Source organism: Jatropha curcas, chromosome 1 (genome assembly GCF_041381405.1).
Source record: "Jatropha curcas cultivar XTBG-Jc1 chromosome 1, XTBG_Jcur_1.0, whole genome shotgun sequence".
Lineage (NCBI taxonomy): Eukaryota > Viridiplantae > Streptophyta > Magnoliopsida > Malpighiales > Euphorbiaceae > Jatropha > Jatropha curcas.
The window spans coordinates 32,480,320-32,502,451 of NC_143151.1; the positions used below are offsets into that span (position 1 = coordinate 32,480,320).

The 22,132-nt window shown below is 35.4% G+C and overlaps 4 protein-coding genes across 6 annotated transcripts; all 4 read right to left on the minus strand.

Annotated features, from left to right (window-relative positions):
- Window positions 1–136: 136 nt before the first annotated feature.
- Window positions 137–5,129, minus strand: LOC105631529 (uncharacterized). Of its 3 annotated transcripts, none has more exons than XM_012213675.4 (9): window positions 4,982–5,129; window positions 4,769–4,861; window positions 4,059–4,179; window positions 3,017–3,142; window positions 2,857–2,910; window positions 1,832–1,875; window positions 1,543–1,656; window positions 604–655; window positions 137–450 (listed from the first exon to the last, which is right to left on the minus strand). In XM_012213675.4, the coding sequence occupies exons 2-9, from the start codon at window positions 4,859–4,861 to the stop codon at window positions 434–436; spliced, it is 621 nt and encodes a 206-aa protein (XP_012069065.1). In that variant the 5' UTR covers window positions 4,982–5,129; the 3' UTR covers window positions 137–433. The 3 variants fall into 3 exon arrangements, 2 of the variants coding, with proteins under 2 accessions (XP_012069065.1, XP_012069064.1); XM_012213674.4 differs by having other exon boundaries at window positions 4,946–5,104; XR_002284083.3 differs by lacking the exon at window positions 137–450 and having other exon boundaries at window positions 1,543–1,686; window positions 1,813–1,875; window positions 4,946–5,104.
- Window positions 5,130–11,502: 6,373 nt separating this feature from the next.
- LOC105631528 (acid phosphatase 1) lies at window positions 11,503–12,878 on the minus strand. The gene is made up of 3 exons (XM_012213673.4): window positions 12,443–12,878; window positions 11,828–12,037; window positions 11,503–11,733 (listed from the first exon to the last, which is right to left on the minus strand). Exons 1-3 carry the CDS (start codon window positions 12,841–12,843, stop codon window positions 11,556–11,558), a joined length of 789 nt encoding a protein of 262 aa, XP_012069063.1. The 5' UTR covers window positions 12,844–12,878; the 3' UTR covers window positions 11,503–11,555.
- Window positions 12,879–15,850: 2,972 nt separating this feature from the next.
- LOC105631527 (acid phosphatase 1) lies at window positions 15,851–17,259 on the minus strand. The gene is made up of 3 exons (XM_012213672.3): window positions 16,843–17,259; window positions 16,528–16,755; window positions 15,851–16,260 (listed from the first exon to the last, which is right to left on the minus strand). Exons 1-3 carry the CDS (start codon window positions 17,208–17,210, stop codon window positions 16,083–16,085), a joined length of 774 nt encoding a protein of 257 aa, XP_012069062.1. The 5' UTR covers window positions 17,211–17,259; the 3' UTR covers window positions 15,851–16,082.
- Window positions 17,260–18,404: 1,145 nt separating this feature from the next.
- Window positions 18,405–21,870, minus strand: ABO5 (ABA Overly-Sensitive 5). The gene is made up of 2 exons (XM_012213671.4): window positions 20,964–21,870; window positions 18,405–19,963 (listed from the first exon to the last, which is right to left on the minus strand). The coding sequence occupies exons 1-2, from the start codon at window positions 21,750–21,752 to the stop codon at window positions 18,758–18,760; spliced, it is 1,995 nt and encodes a 664-aa protein (XP_012069061.1). The 5' UTR covers window positions 21,753–21,870; the 3' UTR covers window positions 18,405–18,757.
- Between the last annotated feature and the right edge of the window lie 262 nt (window positions 21,871–22,132).

The following is a 22,132-nucleotide window of genomic DNA, read 5'->3' on the forward strand; positions in this document are numbered from 1 at the left end:
TGAATGTCATTCACATTTTGGTTTAAATTTGTTGCACTGCAAGTAATACCTAGTTTCTCATATTGTTCCCCCACACCTCTCTCTCTCTCTCTCTCTCTCTCTCACACACACACACACACACTCAATTTCATCATCATTTTGAAGCTAACATTTTAAGTTATTCGAGTAGAATCAAAGAATCCTTATGCAGAGTATCAAAAATATTTCAAAATTTTCTCGAGCATTTATAAGCTACTGCATTGCCAAGTGTTTTCTACCAAAAAAGAAAAGATGAAATTTACATTAGGTAACCATTTAAAAAGGCTCTTGAAGTTTTACCACCAAGAGAAACGCCGGGTTGTGATTTGATATTTAACAATGTGAATACTTTATAAATCCGCAAAACTTGCAATATGCTGTTATATGAAGGCCAGGAAAACATCCTCTGGGGCACCTACATTTCAGCTTCATCTGCAAGATTAGAAAAATATTAGCACCTTGTGGAAAGATCCAAAATTTCACTTTTCCAAAACATGTTGCCAACAGGAGCAGGAGAAACTGTAATTCAAGTTTATAGCACTCCAAGATGAGCAGGTTAAGGTACTAATCAATTGAGGTACATACCTTCAACTTCATCCGCATTAAAGTCATCTTCATCATCATCAAAATCAACATTCTGCAAGATTGAAAAACTGTTTAAAACCTCCTCTTGAAACAAATAAGTTCCAAAGTTCAATAATGAGTATTGAGGAACCTTTTTATTGTTCAAGGACAGAAAAAAAATGTCTTTGGAAAAGACTTGCCAATCAATTTCACAATAAGTGATGGAAGAATCAAGTTATATTATAATCGATGCAGAAATTTAAAATGATATATTCATCGTTACACAAAAGATATGATGTTAAAACCAATGTGTCCTCTGACATGTCCAAACCAGTGTCACAAAATTTAACTTATCCAAAAATTTTCACAATGCTTACAAATAGGAACTTGGCTAGCAGCTTATATCTAAGGATCCTATAAATATGATATTTTGGATTATCAAATAGTGAGATCCAGCAAGAATGTTGAATTCTCAACATTAGCATACCGTCTTCTATTAGAACAAGGAACTAAAAAATTTTAAGTTGCTGCTTGGTACTTATCCGACAAGCCAGCCTGATTAGTAAAATGTGCTACCCGTAGAAATTGATGAATAATCTCATCCCTGAAGTTCGTTTTCTGGTTTTTTTTGTGAAAAAGACCACAGGTTCTCTGGAGATGTTGTCATTTTTATGTCTCAGGAGTGATTTTCCACCCTAGTAGTTTAAATTACATATCCTCAAAAACTTGCTACCAAGGGAAATGATGTGCATAGGTCATTGAGAGTATTGTCAATGCAAGCTGTTTCGTATTGTGTACAAATCACCTCCCCTAAGAAGTTTCACAGGGATGGCATAAAAATGACAAGCCATGTCATCATGTGAAGAACTTCTTATAGTCCTGAATCTATAAATCTACTTGGCAGGCAGGGGAAGGAGGTTAAATCAAAGAAATCATGGCATACTAAGTTTCTGACCGAACCTGATTATAGTCGTCATCACTAAAATCTTCCTCAGAACCTTCTACTTCGTCATCATCAAGCTCTTCATCATCGTCACCTTCTTTCTTTTCCTTCTCACCTTTGTCTTCTCGTCCCTAGAGATATCAGATAAGCCCAAAAAGAATCTGTTGGAACAGAGTTTCGTAAACACAATAAAAGGTTCAAGACTTTTGAAATCCAAAGCCCCAAAGAAAGAAAATCAACAACAGGACATGACATGCTACAATAATTTTTTGAAGTTAAAGACTTACAGGTATACAAATATTTTACCTGAAACTTCTGCTCAAGCTTCTCAAAAAAATCAAATTTCCGGTCTGTGATGGACAGTATAAATCAATTTAAGTAAATAGTAAAAAACTTCATTTGCAAGAGAGCTGAAGACAAAGAAAACATGGCTACTCCATAGAACCTATTACAAGTGTTTATTGAGAAGACTGCAGAGTTTAAACTATTTATTTGAACTACCTAAAGCACAGTCTAACAAATGGAAAAACAAGAAGGTTGAGATGTAAGTTTATATGAGTTTGATCAACATCAACAACGTACAACCATCTGTTTTTGTCATTTATTACAATGCTTACAGAGATAAAATAACATCTAAAAGAGCAGTGTCAAGGTAGCCTGACCAAATCTCATTAAATAATTAAACTGTGCGTGCGTGCGTGCGTGTGTGTGTGTGTGTGTGTTGTATACACAATTCAAACAAATTAAATTGTTATAAACTTCAACACTTTCACACTCTGGAAATGTTAATCTGCTCATGCAATTTGGTGTTTCCAATATGATTCACTCTTAACCTGTGGCTGAATGAATCTTGACTACCATGACAACATTCCAAGAGCATAAATTTTTTCATGTTCCTCTACCTTCAAAAATCTTCGCAACAAGACTTACATTCGCGTCATGTATGTATAAGTGCATCTACATGACAATGAAACCTAGTGGATTATGAACATTAAGTATGAGTAGATTGAGTGCCTTAGAAATGCAGGTGACAAAACATGGTATATATGCATTAAGAAACAAGAAAAAAAAATATCAGAAGTACATATTGCGTAATAATACAAAACATCTATGAGATTATGAGAGAGAGCCTAATGATATATAGGTATAGTGGATAAGGAATGAGCCCAGAATGTAATGGAGAAAAAACCATATCTCAATTTTTGTAAACTCCAAATTTTGTACCTTGGCTATATGATTAATTTAGAGTTTAAAGACCACTATCAGAAGAACAACAGGAGGAAGCACTAAAAGTAAAGAAATTAAGAACGAGGCATCGCATCTTATTTTACCTGCATCCGGATTCCATCGAACTTTTTTTGGACGTTTCTGCTCCATCTTTGCACCTGAATGATTATTGCACAATCAGAACAGTCTCTAAGGCCACAATTAAGGATATCATTAAGAGGAAAAGAAGAAAGAAAGCAGAAGTAAAAGTTATACTATGCAAACCTTCTACAAGTTCGTCAGGAAAATTTGCAGAACTGAGCAGCAGAAAATGGTTAAGTTGATCTCTTTTTGATGTGTTCTTTGGTTTCACCCAATCAGAAAATCTTTCTATGTCCATGCTTTGGCTCTCTGATATCATGGCCAGGAGAAATGGCAAATTTGGAAAAATCAAACTACAGATCAGCAAACTAATTGTCTTGAAACACTGTTAAGACAAATAGAAACACCTCATATAGCAAGACACAAAAAAGACAAGATTGAGCCAACGACAATTTGTAAAATGAATACCATTGACAGTTCATTCTAAAAAAAAAGTAATGCAAGACATAACATGGAATACAAGCATGTTCGCCGACTGATTGCTTGGATCTGAGCCAGCTATGTTGTGGGAAACACAAAATAAGCCCATTTTGAATTTGCGGCATGGAAGCTAGCATTACTAATAAGGACTTTCTTAGTTCTCTGTAAAAACTTAGCCATGATCCCCCAAACTGGATCTCTCCAAACGGCTCTCTGAATTAGCAAAGGCGAGCATATTGCAATTTGAGGCTTGAACTATAAGGTAAATGGCATTGAACATGCGAACCAAGAGAGTGAGGGTAATACAAAAAAGGGAGGCAAAAACTACATAGACCATCTTCTAGATTTAATTCTGTGATACCACTCACTAAAGGTATACTAACACAAGTGAGCTATAAGAGGCAGCAAATCTCACTTCAAATCTAGGAAAACACATAAACCTTCTGGCAATCCACATTAGTAATGTGCTCATCTGCTGGAACATTTAAAAGAATAAAGCTCTATATTCCTGTTGCACATGTCTACATACTAGTTCAGTTGCATATGGTCACAAAAAATGAAAATAAGCTGTATAGAATAACCACTCATCAGTCAGTTCATAAAAATCCAAGTCAGTATATCATGTATTTCAACTTATTAAAAGCCATAACCTCAAGTGAAGTACGAAATTATCTCCTTCCAATAATTAACCTTTCTATCAGGGAAATGAAACATAAACTAAAAAACTAATGTTCTCCATACTCACTCTTTGAAACAGTGTCTTCAAGATAATAAGCTGAAGATTTCCAAAAATTCTGCAACTTTGAATTCACAAAAACTAAGGCCTTCTCTTCCTTGACATATTTGTGATCAGGTAACTGAATGTCCTACAATTTTCACAAAAAAAAAAAAACGCATTGAAAATAATGAAAAACAGAAGGGCGTGTAATTTCATGTCTCGAAGTCCTTAGCTTGGCTCATCCAATAAAAAAACAAAAGAAAAGAAAAAACATCAACATCAATCCATCAATGCTGCTGTTTTTCAGCAATCATCCCTATTTCAACCACAAGAACAAAAGCCTAGAAAATGCAATTATTACTAAAGGATTAACATTACTCAAGAAGGGCATTCTACATTTCTTTCCTATTTAATAAACAACAAATCAACCAGACAACCACCTTAAAGAAATTCAATTACTTGAAGAAAAACATTTATGGACCTAAGGATATTAAGAATCCCATGACATCCACTCTGTTTCTCAGGTACTTCCTAATCAAATTTAACACCAAACCCAACATTGTTCAATAAAATCTAAATTTAGCTTGCCGTTTCAATTGTCAAGTACAGATATTAGTAATCAAGCAGTGATCTTCACTTAAAAAGAGTATCAAATAAAAGAATTAATACTAAAAAACAAATTTGATTCTTTTTCTCTTTCTTTTAAGGCAGTACAATAACAGAAAGAATAAACTCACAGGAAACTCCACAAAAGATTCTTGTCTAGCATAGCTAAATCCACCACCTCCTCCAAATCGTCCTCTGCCGCGTCCTCTTCCTCTAAAAGCCATCTAGAAAACACAAGCACATAAACAGAAATTAAAAACAAAAAAAAAATAAGAAACCTCCTTTACAGAGCTTCAAAGAGAATTGACCTTGAAACGCAACTAAAACGGTAAAGTTTTTTTCACCAGTTCCAATGTTCAGTGCTAATCAACCACGACCTTCCGTTCCTTCACTGTCTTCCTGTACATGTCAAGTGAAGAGCTTGTTGCGTGGGTTTTGTGAGGGTTTTAATTCCGGGCTTGAAATGGGATTGAACTCTCACCCAAACATATGAGAATTCCGTCAACAGGCCCATTGGGCTCCACAATATAATACAAGAATGGTCTTAATTTTTTTCCTCCTTAATATTAGGTACTAATTTTCTTCTGTTATGTTAATACCACTTTTGGGTTTGGGCATAATAACCCTCTCCTAAATAACCAAGAATGTCCCTAATTTTACTTTCGATTTACTGCAGTGCCACGACCTTTAACTCAAAACCCAGCGCTAAATTCCCTTTCTCCCACTTGTTTCCACCACAGAATGGATATCCGATTCTACGGCATTCGGGGTAAAAAACTTGACTGTGAAAATGACTAATTTTTAAGAACACTCATCAATGTTATGTTATAGAGTCGTGAGTGGTTCTTCAGAACAATGTTATACGTCTTCTCTGCAAATGAAAGGCTACTCTTCAACTCATCCAATGAGAGAACTGAACATTGAAATTTACATTGCAGAGCACATGGCAAATACGGCATAGGGTTTGGGTCTTGAGGACCACATGCCTCCCTCTTCTTACTGGGAGGATTTTAACTTTTGTTGTTGGAACTTGGATACCAAATTGAGATGGGTTTCTGAATTAAGATTAATTAAACTACAACGGTTAAAACTAAAATATCAGAGAATTAGGGTTTTCTTTTTTCTTTTTTTTATATGTTGATTTCACAACAAATCTCCTATTTTAAGTGTCAAGCATGGTATTATGCTTACTGTACTGTATATAACCAGACGTAGGTGATAGCATCTATAAAAAACTCAAGTATTAAGGGAAAAATCCCTTAAATATATGAGCGCTCAAAGACTGTCTATCTTTATATATATATATACATAATGAGGGGTCCCTCCAACACGTGGGACCCACAGACATTTGAAAAGAAAAAAAAATAATAATAACAATACGTTTTTGTTTTGGCGGTCAAAGAGAGACTGTCTAACAAAAAAAGAAAAAAAAATTTATTGAAAATTTGGACGCGTGATTAGCGCATCCATTCGGTGGACGCGTTAATTACGCGTTCCCTTCTCCTAAGGATTTTCACTTCACAAAAACAAAAACAAAATATATAGAATAGAAATATACTATTGAGTGTAGAAAATTTTAGGAAAGGGTTCCTAAAATTGAGAAAGAGAGAAAATAGTGAGGATTGTAATTTTGGGGTGTTTTCGTTAAACACTTAGAGTACCACTATTTTTGTAATCTCTTTTGTACCTACTATTTTTTAGTAGAAGAATTATTCAAAGTTTTTGTCCCGTGGACGTAGCCCATAACAGTTGAAGGGTGAACCACGTAAATCTCGATGTTCTTATTTTTCATCTAGCATTTACGGTAATTATTTAATTTTTTACTGTGATTATTATTTCTAGTGGATTCGATCGTCAATATCCAATACGTAATTATTGGAGCATTTTTCTGCAAGACCCACTCGGGATCAGTTAGAATCCCAACAACTGGTATCAGAGCCTTTGGTTAGTAAATTCTGTCAAAATTACTATTCACGTGAATAGTGAATTTTGTGAATAGTGAAATTTTGTCAGATTCAGAATTCAACATGGCTAACGACGGGGCAATGATCAAATTGACGGATTCAAATTATTCAATGTGAAAATTCAGAATGGAGGACTACCTCAATTGCAAAGATCTGTATGATCCAATTGAAGGTGACAGTGCAAAGCCGGAAGAAATGAAAGAAAGGCAGTGGGAGAAATTAAAAAAGCAGACATTGAGTACAATACGCCAATGGATAGATGCTGGCCTGTACAACCATGTGAGAAATGAAAAAGATCCCCAAGTTCTCTGGAAGAAATTAGAAAATATGTACGAGGCTACAAATGCTCAAGGAAAAGTCTTCATGATGCGTAAAGTCATGAACTTGAAGCTGTCAGAGGGACGATCAATTACACAACACCTGAACGATTTTGAAGGACTCGTAACTGAGTTAGCAGTTAGCGGTATGTTCTTAGAAGACGAGATGCAAGCATGCCTACTGTTGGGATCTCTACCGGATAGCTGGGATACTCTTGTGGTATCATTGAGTAACTCAGCTCCAAATGGTGTGGTAACGATGTCTATGGTAAAGAATAGACTACTTAATGAAGAACTACGAAGAAGAGATGTTGCCAGTACCAGTTCACAAGCCCTTGTCACAGAGAATAGGGGCCGGAGCAAGAATAGAGGTCCAAGGCATGTAAAGTCAGGTGGCAGATCCAAGTCCAGATAGATGAGAAAATGCTACCATTGCGGTAAGGAGGGTCATCTCAAAAGAAATTGTCATTTACTCAAACAGGATAATGCAGACCGAAGACAGTAGAATGACAGAAATACATCTGCTACAGTCTCAGGAGAAGATGGTGAGGTGACTTTAGTCACTCATGATGCAGATTGCTGTCATATTGGAGATGTAGATACCAAGTGGATAGTAGACTCCGGTGCTTCATACCACTGTGTTCCAAAAAGGGAATACTTTTCCACTTATAAAGCAGGAGACTTTGGCACTATTAAAATGAGAAATAATAGTGTCTCGCAAGTGTTGGGAATCGGTGATATCTGCATAAAGATAAGTGTCGGGTGCACATTAACACTTAAAAATGTGAGACATATCCCCGATCTTCGGTTGAACCTGTTATCTATGAGCGTACTAGACAAGGAAGGCTATCATCATCATACAGGTGGCGGTAATTGGAAACTCACCAAAGGGTCTTTGGTGGTGGCGAGAGGAAAATTATGTTGCTTGCTGTATAAGACGCACGTAACAATATGTGCGGGTCAACTGAATATAGTTGAAGATGATGCTTCACCAAATTTGTGGCATAGGCGGCTGGCGCACGTTAGTGAGAAAGGGTTGAATATGTTGGCTAAGAAGTCCCTCATACCATTAGCCAAAGGTAAAATAAACCCTTGTGATTATTGTTTATTTAGGAAGCAACATCGAGTCTCATTTTTGAAAAGCTCTAGAAGGAGAGACAACAAGTTGGAGTTGGTACACTCTGACTTATGTGGTCCCATGGAGGTAGAATCACTTGGAGGAAGTAGGTATTTTCTTACCTTCATTGATGATTTCTCACGGAAAACATGGATATATTTGTTGCGCACAAAAGACCAAGTATTTAAGCACTTTTAGCAATTCCATGCTATGGTGGAAAGGGAGACTGGAGTGGTCTTGAAGTGTTTGCGCATAGATAATGGTGGTGAATATATCTTTAAGGAGTTTAGAGATTATTATAGTCAGCATGGTATTAGGCATGAAAAGACAGTTCCTGGTACGCCTCAACACAACGGCGTTGCTGAACGGATGAATCGCACCATTATTGAGAGAGTCAGATCCATGCTCAAAATGGCCAACTTACCTAAGCCATTTTGGGGAGAAGCTGTCAATACTGCTGTCTACCTAATCAACCGACTACCTTCAGCACCATTAGATTTTGATATTCCGGAGAAGGTCTGGATAGGTAGAAATATTTCATACTCTCACCTGAGGGTATTTGGCTGCAAGGCATTTATGTATGTTCCAAAGGAGCAGAGATCAAAGCTTGATGACAAGTCAGTTCCTTGCACTTTTGTTGGTTATGGAGACGAAGAGTTTGGCTACAGGTTATGGGACCCAGTGAAAAAGAAAGTTGTCGGGAGCCGAGACGTAGTATTCCACGACAATGAGATCGTGGGAGATACAACTTGTGAAGAATCCACAAGTGATGGTGTTATTGATATTACACCAGGAAGCATTGTTACAAAAGATGCCATAGGAAGAGGAATGCCAGAATCAGAACAAGAAGAAGAAGAAGAGCCAGTTGTAGGGGATCAAGAAACAATTGTAGATGATAACAGTGATGCAGAGGGTGTTGAGCAGGGGGAGCCAGAGAACCCCATTCCACCAGAAGGAGTTGAACCTCAGTTAAGAAGGTCAGCCAGAGAACGCCAACCATCTACAAGGTATCCTAGTTCTGATTACATTTTGATTACTGATGAGGGGGAGCCAGAGAGCTTCCAAGATGTGCAATCTTGCAAAAACAGAGATTGCTGGACAAAGGCCATGCAAGAAGAGATGAATTCTTTGAAAAAAAACGACACGTATGAGCTGGTGAAACTTCTAAAAGGGAAGAGAACACTCAAGAATAAATGGGTGTACAAACTGAAGAAAGATGATGGTAACCTAGTGAGATACAAAGCTCGATTGGTCGTCAAAGGCTTTACTCAAAAGAAAGGTATTGACTTTGATGGGATTTTTTCACCAGTTGTGAAAATGAGTTCTATTCGAGTTGTGCTAGGTCTAGTAGCCAGTTTGAATCTTGAGTTGGAGCAGCTTGATGTAAAGACCGCATTCTTACATGGGGATCTAGAGGAAGAAATCTATATGGACCAACCAGAAGGTTTCAAGGTCAAGGGAAAAGAGGACATGGTTTGTCGCTTGAAGAAGAGCTTGTACGGGTTGAAACAAGCGCAGCGATAATGGTATAAAAAGTTTGATTCTTTCATGGTGAATCAAGGCTACAAAAGGACAGATGTAAATCCTTGTGTGTATGTCCAGAAATTCCCTGATGGTAAATTTATCATCCTTCTCTTATATGTTGATGATATGCTAATCGTTGGACCAGATGCACACATGATTAGCAAGTTAAAGAGTGATTTGTCAAAAGCATTTGACATGAAGGATTTGGGATCGGCAAGGCGAATTCTAGGAATGGATATTATTCGAGACAGAAAGTCCTGCAGGTTATGGTTATCACAGAAAAAATATATTGAACGAGTTCTAGAGAGGTTCAATATGAAGAATGCTAAATCAGTTAGCACTCCGCTTACCGCTCACTTCAAGTTGAGTAAGAAATCCTACCCATCAACAGAGAAAGAAAAAGGAGATATGTCAAATGTTCCATATTCTTCAGCGGTCGGAAGTTTAATGTACACAATGGTGTGTACAAGACCAGATATCGCTCATGCAGTTGGCGTTATGAGTCGATTTCTGTCAAATCCCCAGAAGACACATTGGGAAGCAGTGAAGTGGATCTTCAGATACCTGAGAGGAACTTCAAAGTTATGTTTAACTTTTGGAGGTGAAAAGGCTGCACTTGTTGGTTCAACAGATGCAGATATGGCCGGTGATCTTGATGAAAGAAAATCTACATCAGGATACCTATTTACATTCTCAGGGGGAGCTATTTCATGGCAGTCGAGATTACAAAAATGTGTTTCATTATCAACGACTGAAGCAGAGTACGTTGCAGCAACGGAAGCAGGAAAGAAAATGCTTTGGTTAAAGCGATTCTTTCAAGAATTGGGTGTGCAACAGAAAGAATATATAGTTTATTGTGATAGTCAAAGTGCATTGGACTTAAGCAAAAACACTATGTATCATGCACGGACGAAGCAAATTGATGTAAGATATCATTGGCTTAGACTTGCCATTGAAGAGAAGCAGTTCCAGCTGCGGAAAATCCACACAGACAAAAATGCTGCGGATATATTGACAAAGGTCGTTCCGAATGAGAAGTTCGAACTGAGTGTCAAAGCGGCAGGAATGGAGAGTCCCACCATGTAGTCGGGAGGGGGAGAATTGTTATGGGGTCCCTTCAACATGTGGGACCCATAGACATTTGAAAAGAAAAAAAAAATAATAACAAAAAGTTTTTGTTTTGGCAGTCAAAGAGAGATTGCCTAACAAAGAAAGAAAAAAAATTTTGTTGAAAGTTTGGACGCGTGATTAACGTATCATTCGGTGGACGCGTTAATTACGCGTCCCCTTCTCCTATAAACAGGAGAAGGATTTTCACTTCACTTCACAAAAACAAAATATATAGAATAGGAATACACTATTGAGTGTAGAAAATTTTAGGAAAGAGTTCCTAAAATTGGGAAAGAGAGAAAATAGTGAGGATTGTAATTTTGGGGTGTTTTTGTTACACACTTAGAGTACCACTATTTTTGTAATCTCTTTTGTACCTACTATTTTTTAGTAGAAGAATTATTCGGAATTTTTGTCCCGTGGACGTAGCCCATAACAGTTGAAGGGTGAACCACGTAAATCTCGATGTTCTTATTTTTCATCTGGCATTTACGGTAATTATTTAATTTTTTACCGTGATTATTATTTCTGGTAGATTCGATCGTCAATATCCAATACGTAATTATTAGAGATTTTTCCGCAGGCCCACCCACTCAGGATCAGTTAGAATCCCAACATATAACAGACTTGTTGTCCTCTAATTGTGCAAATTGTTATAAATATCAAAATTTTAATTAATGAATTGTTCTGACAAACAACCAAAAATTGTTTGAAAAAAAAATGTTATATCCTTATATTTGTAGATAAATAACTAATTAACATCCAAATACATGAAATTAAAAGTGTGTTTTGTTCCTGTCTTATCATTCTCTTCAAACAAAAAAAGAACCGAATTGCAAAATGTAAATTTTTATTTGTTGTTGTCAGGATTTCATCTCGTAATTAATTAACTAATATAATACATTGGATCAGGCAATTTGAAGGTTCGATTGCCAGTATTAGTCCCCAAGAGATCACTCCATTGATCACCAATATTGCCAATGATCCGGTATCCACTCTTCACAAGCTTTGCCCTTTCACTCGATTTGTAGAAAACTGCAGTCTTTCCAGAATAAGAAGATGCCCTACATCGCAAGAAACCAAGTCATTAGTATTAATTAGATGATTTTTTACTCTAATTTATTAACAAAAATTGAATAGTTTAATTATTGTAATTACTTGAGCACAAGCTTGAGCCAGGCTCCATAACCAGCCTTCTTGAGATTGTCGGTTGTGGCAGCTCTTTGGTCTTCAGGTCTTCCTGTTATGAAAACAATCTTAAGGCCAAGAGCTATCAATCTTTTATAAAGCTGGAGAGATTCTGGCAAAGCTGGTGCTTTGCTTGTTAGGACCCATTTGTTGAACAATGTGAAGTTGTATGGCTCTGCCCTGAAAAATGAAAATTGTTTCATATAAATATCTTATCTTTTTGGAAAATTCTCAATTATGACTGTTAACTTTGTTTGAAAATTTGAAATTTGATGCAAAAAGGTCATGTTGATGGTCCCACAGACTGTAGTTTGTCCAAAATTTGGTATTTCAATATTTCATTTAAAGAAATATCTTATTTCAATATTTCATATATATATATATATATATATATATCTTATTTCCCTTTCATTTATCTAAAGAAATGTATATATACACCAATCAAAAACATTTCTATAATAATATATCATATCTATTAGCAAATATAATCTTAATCATTTCAAACTTGATTGTAATATAAAATATATAATAATGCATCAAAGCATTAATTATGAATAAATAAACAAATAAATGATAAGTACATACCCAAATCCATGCGAAGCATAATAAGGTAAATTGGAGAGTGTAGTCTCATCTATATCAAAAACCCATAAATCCTTTCCATCTCCGGCCAGCACATGGCTTTTAGCATACACAAAAGCCTCATCGGTGACAGCTTTAGAGTCAAGCCTGTATTGATGCCCTAGCATATAATGTCCTACGTATCCTTCACATTCCTCAGGAACTGTTTTCCATCCAACAATATTATTAGTTTCTACACCCAATCGCCAACTAAGGCACGTCAACCCAGTAACTTTGCTGCCGGCCGCCCCAGCTTGTGGCCGGAGAAGGTGGATTTGGTGGGGGATGCTCACTTCTGCTGAGGCACAGGAAGTTGCTGCAAAGAATATTAGTAAGAATTGCAATTTCAACAATTCTAATCCCATTGTTTTTTTTCTTTTTGAAATATGATAAATAGCAAACTTTGCATTCTTTATAAAGAGTTGTTTTGTAACTTTTGACCTTGTATTTTTTATCAAATTACTTTGATACCCTTGATTATGGTCCACCACAAAATTTGTATATTTTGTGACTTGTGCAAATATTCCATTTCTATATTTTAATTAATGTTGATTTTGACATTTCTTTGTGGTTGTCTTTCTTGGAAAAAAAAAAAACATTCACAAAAGAATTATAATATTATAAACAAAGTAAATTATTGGTGGGTAGTCAGGAAGTACAAAGAGAAAAAGATCAAGGAAACAATTTTCATTAATTTCTTGAAATAAATTATTGTTTATTTATTTCTTTAGTGAAATAAATAAATTTATATATTTCAATATAATCGGGTTTTATATAAAAATCAAATCATTAATTTTCAAATTGGATTCAAATGATATAGTTAATATTAATATTTTTTTAAATTATAATGTAATAGTATATATATATATATACATATATATTATAGCATGTATATAAATAAATTACATACCCTATTTATTATCCACTATGCCATTAAATGTGGGCATAAAATCTATCGTAGTATCTTAGCCTACTGTTTTTGATGTTCCATTAGGTCACAAAGAAGTCAAAGTTACCGACAGAAAAGCAGAAATTGGATTCTAAAAGCACCATTATATGTGTATTTAATATAAAATGAAGCTTTTTTCCTGAAAATTACGTTGCAAAGAGTTGAAAATGGCGGCAAAAATTGCGGGTACACTGAACCCAATTGTGCATTCAGCCTAAAGGATCTGAAGAGTTGACCTAAAAAATGAATGGGATTGCATAAATTGGTCATGCCACAATTTTTTCTCATCACCTTTAATTAATGAACAAGTAAACACATAATGTATGATCCATCCATCAATGCCAATTGCTTTCATTGTTTGGTGAGAAATATATTATTGGCTTACTTTAATAGTAACATCATGTTTGTAAACTGTACTTTGATTTGATTTTTCATTAATGTGAGTAGCGAGTGTTTCTATACCTTCGACTATTAAGGTCTGTTTCGCAAAATTAACTGTTTTGATAGCTATTAACGTTTAATAAAACACTAAAAACTAAACGTTATATAGATTAACTTTTTATAATATAGTAATTTAAATTCCAAAAGCTAGTTCAATATTGTGTTACCAAACGCTATAAAAAATAGCATTTAGCAATTTGACTAACTACTTAAAAAGTTGTTGCCGAACACAACTTAAGAGATTTTGCTGATTTGGTGAGTCAACAAGGGTTTCTCTAATTATGTAATTCATCATTTTTTTTTTTCTCATTGAACCTGTTAATGAATAAAATAAATAAATACAAAATGTCAAAGTGAAATCTAGTTGTGGAGCACATTTTGCACAGTGCAGGAGATCAATGAATATCAATCCCAAAGAGTCAGATACAGATCAGCCTAAAAAATTTGGGGCCAACTAAAATATTTTTAAAATTTTTTTTAACACTAAAATTTGAAAATAGTTTTTATTGAGTGAGATCAGAAATCGCTTTGGCCCTTACGTGCGTCCGTCCCTGAAATACCCTACTATAAGAAAATGTTTGATGCATCAGAAAAAGGAATGTTTGCCCACTTGACGAACATCACACTTTAATTAGCAGCTAATTGCCGGGACCTAACCATATAGATTCTCATGTTCTTTCAATAGTTTCCATTATCCGCCTTTTGTTGGATAAAGTTCTTCTAATAATTATATTTTTAGATTTTGAATTCATGATCTTACAAGTAAATTTTACTTACAAACAGTCAATTTCTACTGATCCAACCATATCTTAGATACATATGGAATTCAAATTATGAATATTAATGTGGAGAAAGTTAATTAATTCGTCGGTGGCATAATATAATTGAAGTTGAAAGAAAGAAGTAAATAAAGAACATGCACATAGAAACTCGTGAGTTGCAGATAAATTGAGGAGACAGCTAGAATTTCTCATATGTGAAAAGCCACCCAAATGCGGATCAGGTTGATCCAGGAATCATTTTTCTGTTTCTGTTTCTGATTCTACAATGCTAAAGCTGTTTTAGCTTTGGGTCTACAATATTGTAGAGGACAAAACTTATCGAATCAATGCCTATCAAAACAATGCATTCGGTGCACTGTGATCTCACTCTGCATGATTATGGATCACATGCATGCATATATGCATTAACTAGTTCACCAATTCAGGGAAGAAAGCTAAATGGGAATAGTAGTCTTGCTCTTGATAGGGAAGAATAATTATGTTATAGTTATAGACTATAAGTATATACTACTCAAATAAAGCATTACCTTTCATAATTTCTGGGCCAGCTACCCTTTTGTAGGACTTTATCTTTATTATCTGCCTTTTACTTTTAGGTTTTTCTTTGTAAATTTGTAGGGTATGTAGGGCGGTGTTTTATTCTTTAGGATCAGTTTATCTTTTTGCAGGTGGAAATGTATTTATTTGGATGTCTTGGAACTATGTTTCATGAATGAAGGGAGAATTGGTTTTACTGTAGTGTCTTGTTCTTATTCAAAAAAATTTTCCTACCTTCCAATCTCTTATTTGTTATTGTTTGATATACTTCAGTATCGTGTTTTTAAGTTTGATATTAATGGAATGATATTTTCCTGCCTGTCAGTATCATGGTTTTACATTGTGGAATGTATGAACTTGTTGGGTTCCCCAGTTATAATGTGTTGATCCATATTCCATTTCGGACCTTCTGAACTTGGTAATTGGTCCAGTTTTTATTTTTGCTCTGAATGACGAAAGGCTTAAGCCCAAACTATAGCCACGATATAGGGCCATTTGATGTTACAAAAAAAATAGTAATCTGATGGTAAATAGTATATATTAGTCATAAATCCCGCTTCATCGTGCAGTTACAAATATATTATATACATAATAATATTATTTATTTTGATTAATGACATTAATAATTAATATATTATTTATGTATTTGACATTCTGGTAAAATTATATGAATATATATAGTATATATTAGGAAGGACCGAGGAGTACATTAGACAAGCTTTACGAGCTGCAAGAACATCATTAATATTTTTCATCGATTGCATATTTATTTTGTAAAAGCCAATAAAGAAGTAATCCTCCTTAAATTAGCACACACTTAATTATTTTTTAATGCAATCAGATAACATAAGATAATTCTCGGACCAACCTTTTCACACAGAGATTAAATCTCTGACTAGGCTATATAGTACATTGGATTAGGCAGCTTGAAAGTTCTTCTGCCTGGACTAGGTCCTGTTATATCACTCCATTGATCACCAATATTGCCAACAATTATATATCCTTGTTCCTCCAGTCTTGTCCTCATTGTTGATTTGTACTCTAGCGTGGTTGAGTTTTGGAATTCGTCACTCCTGCATCCATAAATTATTACAGGAGAAAACCATATTTTAGAAGAAATGGACATGCGAAAATGTTTTCGAAACGCGAAAATACCTATGATTGAGAGTTTGCATATATATCGTACAACAACCGGATTGGTAGAAAATTACTGGAAAGAATTTGTGTAATTAGGATGTTATGGAAATAGTTGTATTTAAATGTGAATTTTGTTATTTGTATTACACATGAACATGCAAATAATTAATTTAGTAGATAATGATTAAGAATTAAGCACGTACTTTAGTATGAGCTTTTCCCAAGTGCCAAATCCATCTGCAACGAGATTAACCACTGTGACATTTCTGTTTTCCTCACTTCTTCCTGTCAAGAAAACAACCTTAACCCCAAGTCTCAACACTTCGTCGTACAGCCTCTTGGACTCCGGCAACGCCGGTGCTAGGTCCTGTGCTAGTTCCGGAACTGTAAAAACCCAGTTCGCCGGCAGTATGGAATTCCATGATTCTGACCTGAAATTTCGAAATAAAGGCTAACTACAACTTTTATTTACAATAGGGTTTATTACAATGATCATGAACATATAAATATATACATACCCAGAAATTATATCAATGAAATATTGAACATTAGAAAGAACTGTGTCATCGATGTCGAAGACCCAAATATCATTAGTGCCATCTTTTGGTAGAGAGAGATTTTTGAGATAGTCGATAGCCTGATCAATCACTAGCTGTGAATCATCTCTATATTGGGAATGGTTGCCCACCAAGTAGTCCTTTACGTAATCGATGCACCCAGTGGGAAATTTAGTCCATCCAATGGTGTTATTAGCTTCATTGGCTACTCGCCAACTCAGGCAATTTGGTCTGCAATGTCGCCTGAGGATGATTGCCTCGGTAATAATACCTTGGCTAGTTGCAAAACGTGCCACTAAAACTACCAACAAAAGCATTGCCATTTTCATGGAAAGCTATTTTTCTTAATTTTGCGTGAGATGGTTTGTTTGCCTCTCTTTTTATAGACTTCCATGTTTGTATGCAACCCTATTTTCTTGTTTCAATAACATATCAGCCTTTAGAGTCCAAGATATTATTATGTTAATTAATTTTGTCATGTGAAGAAAGTAATTTGATATTTAATTCTGGGAAAAATAAAATATTCGGTAAAATATACAAGTACAAAGAAAGTAAATATTATCCATAAATATTGATATTTAATGATGGCTGGAAAGACTTTATCTTTACTCTTTAATTTTCAGAAAAGAAAGTAAAAATATGATTAAGAAATTTTACCTCATAAAATTAAAAATATTATTCCGAAAGGTGAGATGAAATGACAAAAATTCTTTCTCTTTTAATCAGAGATTTCAAATTCAAATCTTGAACATGAATCCTTTTAAACAAAGGGAGCGATTTTCCCCTTTCTTCAAGTGGTAAAGCAGTGACATAATTTTTAGTGCCTCAATTATACTGTTGGGGCTTTAATTATAGTGTGGTGTCATAATTATCATGCTGGGATTTCAATTATGTTGCTTTTAATGATAGTTCTGGTCAAAATATGACTACGTGTTATTCCTTTTTAAATATTATTATTAGCATGCTACGATTACAAATTCAAGCCCATTGAATATAGCCCAGAAGAGATAGAGAATTTTTGGTTATTAAGGAGTTGGGGAGATATTTTTCACAAAAAGATATCAAGGCATCACCCTTAGCCATTTGACCAAGGGATGATTTGCAAAGTATGATTATGTTGTATAACCTTTTTAACTACATTCTATATATTTCTTATTCTTGAAAGATATTTAGCTGACTGTATATTAGCATTCTAAGGAATCATTTCAAAAAAAAAAAAAAAAAAAAAAAAAGATTATTAGAATATAAAACCCACAGATTATGAAATTACTTCTATGGAAAACTAACACATACATCCAATTAATAATTGATTGATACTTTAAAAAAAAAATATTATATCATTCTTCTTTGTTGTTTTATTATTTTTTCTCCTAATTAAAACATTTCTGTAATTTTATTTTCCATCAATTGTCGTCATTAAATTTGTTGGAAACATCCACTGTAGGTAATTTTTTTCCATCATAAAAAATATATATCCAATTATCCGTACAGTATTGTTTAATGTATCTCAGGGATCACAAAAATGAATGAAGATAATATCCAGTAGAATATTGTCACTTTATATAAGCTATTTGCTTTCATGTTCTTTTGCAGTGGTAGGATGTTACACAGTACTAACGATCTTCTGATATAACCTTTTCAAGCAATTGGATGAGACCATAAATCCTTTCCCAACCAGTTGAATTTGACCAGACCAATGCTTCTATGAAAGAAATTCTTTGTTGGGGGTGAGTGTTAATTTTAATTGTTGTCAAATCAAAAACCCACCAACAACTTTAATGCGTTCATACAATTGGCCATGAATGAAAGGCACCTGCTCAGTAGCAGCAAAAAAAGATCAAAATTTGATGCACAACAAGTTGCTATCTTGTCATTATTACCTCAACGGGCTTACAACCCAACCGGTGATCGGATTCTGCCTGCGAATTCTCACTTTTCTATGCGAACCACTTTGCAGTCGTTCAAGCACAGAATATGTGATTGAATCAGGTGTTAATCCTTGCTGCTTAAGTTTTGCATACAAATCCACTGCTTCGGCAGTTCTTCCATTCCTCTCCAAACAGTCGAGTAAAATGTTGTATGTTACAATGTTAGGGCAGCAACCTTCTGCTAGCATTTCATCAAACAACCTGCAAGCCATTTCAACTTTATCTGTTTTGCCAAAGCACTCAATGAGCGTGCTGTATGTAACGACGTCGGGATTCAATCCCATCTCTTGCATTTCCTTGAACTTCATGTGAGCTGCATCAATATCACCATTCTTTCCAAGGCAATTAATCAAGGAATTGTAAGAGATAATATCAGGTTTACAATCACTGTCCTCGAGTTCTTCAAAAAATTTAATAGCTTCATCAACTTGTCCTGCCCGACCAAAGCTTGCTATCAGAATATTATAGGTGAATACATCCGGTGAAGGGCCATCTCGTTTCATCTTTTCATAAAGATCATGAAGATGAGATATTTGCTTTAACCTGCCAAGAGCAGAGAATACTGTATTATACATGATAGTGTCAGTATTTATTCCTTTCTCATGAATTTTATTCAGCAGTTCAATGGCCTCTGTAGTTTTTCCAGCACTGCACAAATTCTCTAACATGGACAAGCACGCATCCCTGTCCCCTCTATCATGGTAACTCCACATGTTGCAAAACAGCCTATGAGCTTCACTTGCATGCCCCAGTTTATTCAATGTCCTAACAAGATAAGCATATATTGACCTATTCATGTACTTCCTTGATAATTCCACAACCATATCTAGCTTATGAAGTTGCCCTTCTGCAGCCAGGAGATCGAGTATAACAGTATATGTAAATTCATTAGGCCGGCAATCTTTTTCCATCATTTTTGTGAAAAGGAAAATGGTCTTGTCAACCATTCGGCCATTAGACAGCGCTTGGATCATTGTATTATAAGCCAGTAAATTAGGAGAACAGCCTTTGTTCAACATTTCCTCAAACAGTGTCAGTGATTCATTGGGTTTACCAATCTTTCCAGTCATTCTTATCATTATTGTGTATGTATACTCATCAGGCTCACAATGCTTCTTTTTCATGTCTTCAAAAACCTTGTAAGCCTGGTCAACCTGTCAAAATGCTGCAGATCAGATAATCAGGATCGCTGATGATGACATGCAGAACAAAAGAATAAATACTAAAAATAAAGTTGATTTATCAATCGTAGCAAAAACAATCCCTACTTCGTTAATTTGTATGCTTTACTATTACTGGGCAATTATGCATCATATGACTAGTTCAATCAGGCGAGCAAAAGTGTAAGCTTTGTGGGACTATATAATTTGCCTGCAAGAGAGGTAACTAATGAAATGATAAAGCCCAATGAATTTTATATCTCAAGAAAAAAAGGAAACTTCTTGTGAGTATAGACATATCAAGAAAGATCCAGTTTGGGAGCACCTTCAATAATTGCTTCTCTACTTCAAGTTCAGATGTCCTTATAGTAACTTTCACATCTTCTAGAATTAGAGAGGCAATTTCACCCTACCCTGTTAGGTTGTTATCTGTCTTCAGCTTGACTGAGTTTTCCCACCCTGATATTATCCTATCTTCAAAGCATATATTATTGTATATTATTATTTATGTTATAACTTTTAATTGAATAGCTAAGTGAAAACTTATTTTTCATTAGAGATATATGATGCTCAATCTCAAACTTTTTTAACATCAATATTCACCAAGGGTCCATTTGGAACTTCTTATAATATTAATCCAAGAGTTCCAGCAAAGAGCTCATGGAACAGGAAGTCTACAAGAACCTTTCGTCTTAATCTATTGCAAAGGATATCTATAGAACACAAACGAGATATGCATCCATAATTGCAACAACCAAATACTCCCAAATGCCACTTAACTATAGAAGCAAGAGAGCGATGTAGTGATGTTCAATCCACATAGATGCATAATTGCATTGTACAGAACAATGGTAAGCATAAATAAGCACACATTCAATACAACATTTTAGAGCACATTGGAAGCCTAAAAATCATAAAACCCACACATACGGATTCAACAAAAAAAAAAAAAAAAAAAAAAAAAAAAAAGAACGGAGGCGCAAAGGAACCAAACCTTTTCATCTTTTGCTAAAGCATCCAAGAGCATATTATAAGCAAATATATCAAGTTTATACCCTTTCCTCCTCATCTCTGCATAAACACTAAACCCTTTCTCACTATTACGTGACCTCAGATAAGCTTGAACCAAACATTTGTACGTATACCCATTCATTCTCAAACCCCATTTCTCTATCAGCTCAATACATTTATCCAAGTCTTCACTGTCTCCAAAAAATCCGATCAATATATTCACGGTGGAGATCGTGCCACGTAATCCAATCTTCTCCATGTCGGAGATGATGGTACGGACAATATCCAATTTATCGGGGATGCTAGATTTCGAGAGGATGTGGATGAGCCGCGCGTAGGTGAAGGAATCATGGCGGTAATTCGGGGAAAGGGAGGGGCAAAAGTGGAAGAATTTCAGTGCAAGGGAAGGGGAGTTGAGGGATTTTAAAATTTCGGAGGCTTCAGCTGCGGTGAGGGAGAGGGATAGAGAAGACAGATATTCCTGGAGGGAAAGGAAAGGATTGGGGTCGATGAGTCGACGAGACGTAGAAGGGCCGGACTGGTTGCTAGTCGTGCGGTGGGATTGGAGGAGGATTTGTGTAGCTTTGCAGATGAGGTCGCGGCGGGGAAGTGGGTAGCCGCGAGAGTCGGAGGGGACAGGCGGCGTAACTTCGACGGAGATAGTGCGCCCAGTGGAGGACCTTGAAGTGATTTTAGCTGTATATTTGGTGGCGTAGTGACGGCGAGCAGTTGAAAATGAGATGGGTGGACGATTGCGGCGGAGGTGTTTCATGTTGGTAGGCAGAGTGGTCCGTTGAAGTAGTTGGCGGCTTGGCGGTCACCAGCAGGCGCTGCAATGCAAATACAGGGAACATGGGTTGGCACAAATAGCAAAGATATCGGAAACGGCAACGTTACATGTGCTGCTTTTTATTTTTGGGCTGAAATGTAAATAGAAGGCCCAAGACGTTCGTTATTGTCTAGGGCCTGTATGTAAACCTCTTACGCATATTTGGTGATTTGTATAGATTGTCTGTAAAAAAAAATATTTCTCAAAAATAAACTATAAGCCTTAAAATGTGAGAAAATATTGGCATTTAAAAACTTTTTAGGATAATATAGTCTTTTAATTGGTCAAAGGGTATATTCAAAATAAGTATTTATTTCAAATAG